General features: G+C 43.6%; 1 protein-coding gene across 1 annotated transcript in view; it reads right to left on the bottom strand.

Annotated features, from left to right (window-relative positions):
* Positions 1-1603: 1603 nt before the first annotated feature.
* Positions 1604-5382, bottom strand: part of LOC123042733 (uncharacterized) — a 4884-nt gene continuing 1105 nt past the window's right edge. Inside the window, exons 3-5 of the mRNA XM_044465122.1 lie at positions 3094-3963; positions 2303-2449; positions 1604-2201 (exon numbers count right to left, since the gene is read on the bottom strand). Coding sequence (XP_044321057.1) covers positions 1779-2201; positions 2303-2449; positions 3094-3963 — 1440 coding nt within the window. The 3' untranslated portion in view covers positions 1604-1778. The remainder of the gene's footprint in view (positions 2202-2302; positions 2450-3093; positions 3964-5382) is intronic.

A 5382-nucleotide genomic window follows, 5' to 3' on the forward strand; every position in this document is an offset into this window, starting at 1 on the left:
AGCAATCAAGGGCAAGTTTCTTCATTTTCTCTCTCTCCCGTGAGATTCTCTTTCTCCTCTGGCATCGCCTCTGCCCTCTGCTACCTCTTTTGCCGGTAGAATGGATGTCCATGTCCCCTCCCCATCCCTAGCCACCCCTTCTTCCACTTGTAACACACCGGAGGCGACGCTAGAGTTGTCGAACATCTCGCAAAACCCGCATGTGCGCTCGAGAAGAGCGGCATGATCGCAACTTTCCACGATGCCTTCTTCGTGACCGGCCACCCTCTGTTGGCACCGTACAAGGGGAAGACGCGGCACCGCCCGATGATGATGTTCCTTCCTAGCAGGCTGGTCTTTTGGACGGAGAGGGCCCAAGGCCTCTTATAAGCTCGTGATGGTCTTCGATGGGGCCTGGTTGGTGGGCCGAGACGCTCTCGTAGATATGGAAGGTGACGATCCCTGTGAAAATAAAATTTCCTTTGGCACCTAGCCAGGGGACGTCTACCGAGTGACGATCAAGGTTCCCTCAAAAAAAAAAAGAGTGACGATCAAGGTGTTTAAACGGCACGCCCTGGGACGGGAAGTGCACTATTTTTTTTTTATTTCAGTTGTACTCTTGGCTTGTACGGGGGCTTCAGTTTAAAGCCGGGCATAAGCCTCCTTTCTACTTCCTCCGTTTCTGAATATTTGTCTTTCTAGAGATTTTAACAAGTGACTACATACGGAGCAAAATGAATGAATCTACACTCTAAAATATGTCTACATACATCCGTATGTGGTAGTCCATTTAAAATGTCTAGAAAGACAAATATTTAGGAACGGAGGGAGTAAAAGATAGTTGCGGCCTTGCGGAGTAGCTGAATACAGGTAAGATCCAGGTGTTATATCGGATTGATTTGCAGCCTTTACAAATCTCAATAAAAATAGACTCAGGTTCACTGTAGTTCAAATCATTTTTTACCAATCGATTTTATCTACATCCCGATGAAAATAGCCTTCGAGTTCAAACCTTTTTTCAGCACTGGATTTTATCTACATCATCCCGATAAAAATAGCCTTCAGTTCACTGCAGTTCAAATCATTTTTTCACCACTGGATTTTATCTGTCGTTGCATATGGGAGGTCTGTGCGATAAAATTCTTCCATTTCTTCGAAAGGAGAGTTGATTTTCTACTCTCGGGTGTACTACACCCGAGTTTACAGAAAAAACAGAAAATCAGTATCAAACTTGATCAAAAAATTCTGAAATTTTGCGACATGAAACATGATGAAATGTTTTAGGTTATTGCAAAATTTCATCCACAAATAACATTTTCGACGAGAGCTCGACAATAGCAAGAGCAGTGCAAAATTGAGACCATGTACAGACCAGTATTGAGTACGTTCCGTCTAAATGACCATGCCGTGGGAATAGCCGCAGGAGTGATTGGAATAAGACGGTGGAATGGTCATTGACCAATGGCTGGCATGCAAACAGCACGCAAAAACAGAAACTACAATCAGCACGCCTACTAGCACCCACGAGTATTAGCACCATAATTAATCTATCGTGATCAATAAAAGAGCTGTAGGCAAGGTGTTCCAGTTTAAAAACCAGCCGCTCTTGCATATATTGGTTTGACTCTATTTCTTCTTAAGGAAAGGATGTGCTGCTGCCAATTTCTCAAAAGAAGAAAAACACACAAAGGCAATAATAATCCTATAGCCGATCATGGTTGAAATTTGAACAAAAATAAGTATACATCTAAGTGAATAGCTTTGGAAGTAGGACAAACAACACTAGTTAGCATCCACATCTACCACCGCTTGGGATTGTTGCATTCACTGCAGGGCTGCAGGACCTGGAATCCAACACCCGAGGGAACTCTCCCTGCGATGTATGTGTTCACAACCTTGACAGCTCTCTGAGCCTCCGCTATATTACTCTCGGTCATCATCGGGCAGTATATACCCATCTTTTTTGAGGAGGTGTGCTTTCTAATGATACCACACTTCGTAGTATAGCGAGGCCCAGGGGTTGTGTCTAGTGTGAGGCAGTCAAGCCGGGGACTGCCCTCAAGGATATAGATCACAAACTGAACGAGCTTCTTTGATGAACAAAAGCCTGTGATTGTCACCTCTCTAAGGCTATCATGCCGGCGCTGTGGTTGCCACCTCTTGTAATTAGAATTATCACCTCCAACAACAAAATCATCAGGTCTCAAGGTATCCTGACCTACCTGGATATAGATATGTAGGATCAATCGACATTAACGCCACTGTTCTTGATAACCTGTGTAATATCATTTATAGATATATAGCTCTAAGAGATATGACTTACATGTAGGGTAAAAGAATCCAAGGCCGGAGAAGCATCGAGAAAAGAAACCAGTGACAAGACATCAAAGATGATGAATGATCTTAGGATGTCAATTTTCAACTTCTTGAGGTGGGAGAACTTGGACGGCATCATTGGAGTATTGACATTCTGAAGAACAGTGGGTCCAGAGATCAATCAGGCCTCGTGTCCGTCCAATATGCATGTGTTATATACAAAAAGAAAACTATTCACTACAAACTGCTCATCCTATAATTTCACTAGCAACCGATGTGTAAACCATGTTAGACAAACACAAATTACACGTGGAAAATAGTTCTTTTGACATTTACTTGTTTCTTATTTGAACATGTATACTTATGGTACAAGAGAACTATAAAAACATGTAATCGTGCATCTCTTAAATAAATGTTAATTAATAATAAATCAAATGTATTGAACCATGCTTAATTTATAAGCCCGTACATCTTGTACAATTCGATCTAATTTTTAATTATTTTCAGACAACATGCACAACTCGATGATAAGCACCATGATATTTCTTTGAATGAAGAATATTAGAATTGCACGTAAAACACAAACACTTTAAGCATGAGCACCTTCTCAACAGTACAGAGTGATACCAAGAGTAATTAGGAGGCAATAATTAAAGAACGGATCACGACAATTATGCCCACAACTATTGGATGAAAAATTATGAAATTGGATTTGAGATTTTAGATTGCTCATAGGAAAAATATCATACCATAACTTATGCTTTTCATATTGGTACAAGAGTAAAAACCAATACATACCTCCCAAACAGAGATCAAGGATAGGCTCTTAACATTTGGCGCGATGCATGGAAGCTTTGCACGAGCATAAGACAGCAAGTGGGATGGACCTACCAAATGCACATCCTGAAGTTGCGAAGGATGCGCAACTGAGATTTCTACTAGGGTCCCAATAAAGTGCAAAGTAGAGAGGTTGGGAGCATTGATCTCTACCGCCTGCAACCTCTCACACCAGCTAAATGTTAGGACATTTAGTTGCTGCAGCGTACATGGTATCTTCAAGCATATTATCTTACTGCAATTGATGATATCAATCTGCCCCAAACCGAAAGATTTGGAGAGCAAGTGCCCTAATCCCTCATCAGTAATGTTGACTCGATACAAACATAATGTTTCCAATCTGCTCAAGCAGCCAAGTGTTGTTGTCGGACGAAAAGTGCAAGCGTGGAGTTCAAGAGACCTAATTGAACTTGCAGCCGCCTCATTAGACAAAACTGAACATGGGAATATGTACTCTTTCTTCATGGATCCACACAACACAAGCTTAAGTTCTTTGATCCCCGGACGAACAGCAGTGATTTGGAGCCATCTGTCCAGGTACGACGCGTTGATATTTTTGCAAGGGTAGAGCTCAAGATCAAGTCTGGATATCTCCACCCCATGGCGGGAGTGGTTCCTAAGAATTTTGTCAACTATGTCGATAAATTTTTTTGCGTCCCTAAGAAAGATATCTGCATCGTCCTTATATTTCTTGCCAGTCAACCCAAGTGCTTCCACGCTGAGAGTGAGGTTGGCATAGCATCTCCATGAACGCAGAAATCCACGACAAACGCAGGCAGCACGAGCAGCATCTCGCACTGGCAAGAGGGAATGTATATGATGTATGATGTCCTACAGAACCAAGGTTGAAAATTTCGACAGTTAGACCACAGATAGTAATAAACATGTGCTGACTCGATTTGTCGTTAATTGAATAAACCAAGCACCCGCACACATATATGATGTATGATGTCTTGCACTTGATTTGTGCTGACTTAATCATCACATTGAGGGCAGGCTGTGCATAGCAAGATCACACACAGCCAAAGAAACAAGTAAAGTTGAGAATTAAACACAACCACCCATATATGCGTCTTGTTAGTTAGCACATTTATTTGCAATTCTGAGGATGAGGGTGCATCACCTGGGTTAAATTTATGTAACTGAGTTTTGTGGCAGATCTACAGTGCACGGCGAGCCTTGAAGATTTCTTTGGTAAGCATGCATATATGCTTGCAAGATACTACATGTCAGGACGTTGAGGATTTGCAAAGTGCAAACCAGTTTATTTACGAGAAGATGTCAAAAATTCATAAGTGAGCACATATTTGTATATGCTGAATTCACATCCAAAGTCATATGCTCAAATGCATATAGCATGTTTTTTTTTTTGGAACGAAGGCTCAAGTAGAGCCCGGCTTTGAATTAACAAAGCCATCAACCGGCCAGGATTACAACTCCAAATTACACCACTCACCAACTAAAGAAAAGAAGACAAATGGCAAAGATACAAGGGCGCCAGGGAACAGCTCACAATACACATACAAGAAGCTAGTAAGAAAGATTGGCGTAGAACATATAGCTTGGAGATGCCATTAACCTCTTGCACGCCGAAAACCAACGCAAAAGCGAAATCCTGGTCAGGAGAGTGCATCGACGACGATGCAAGGCACGCAGTTGCCAACACCTGGGCTTGAAGAAGACACATCCATCCTGATCCATCATCAAAGAAGGCCCCTGCCCCCTCGCCTGGCTCGAAGGCGCCGCACCGTTGAACGATGGACATGCTCACCCTAGATCCTAGATGGATGGCATCGAAGAAACCACTCGGGCGGAACCAGGCATTCCCGACATGCCGACGACAACTCACCTAGAGCAGAGCAACACCATATGCCATAGTTCTGACATGAAAGAGGGCGAGCGGACAGAATGCACAAATGGGCAACAGCAAGGGCCAAGACCAAATTGGAAGCTTCGGCGCGCTCAACAAGCTGAAGTGCAGCCACTGTAGGAGGGGAACCCTATCCCCTCCCGTCCTGGAAGATCCAAGGGCACCGGAGGAATACACCACAGCCCAGCGCAGAGCACCAAAACAACTTGACCCCGCACCAGGGGAGACATCACCACCGCTGGACGCACGCTGCCGCCGCCAACGCACTCCACCTACACCACAGCCAAGCCCACAACCCATCTTTGTTCCCAAAACAGCGCCTTCAAGAAGGTTACGGCGCCAAGGGCATCGCTGCTGCCCAACAAAGTTGAGGATTTCTC

This window comes from Triticum aestivum, chromosome 2B (genome assembly GCF_018294505.1).
Source record: "Triticum aestivum cultivar Chinese Spring chromosome 2B, IWGSC CS RefSeq v2.1, whole genome shotgun sequence".
Classification (NCBI taxonomy): domain Eukaryota; kingdom Viridiplantae; phylum Streptophyta; class Magnoliopsida; order Poales; family Poaceae; genus Triticum; species Triticum aestivum.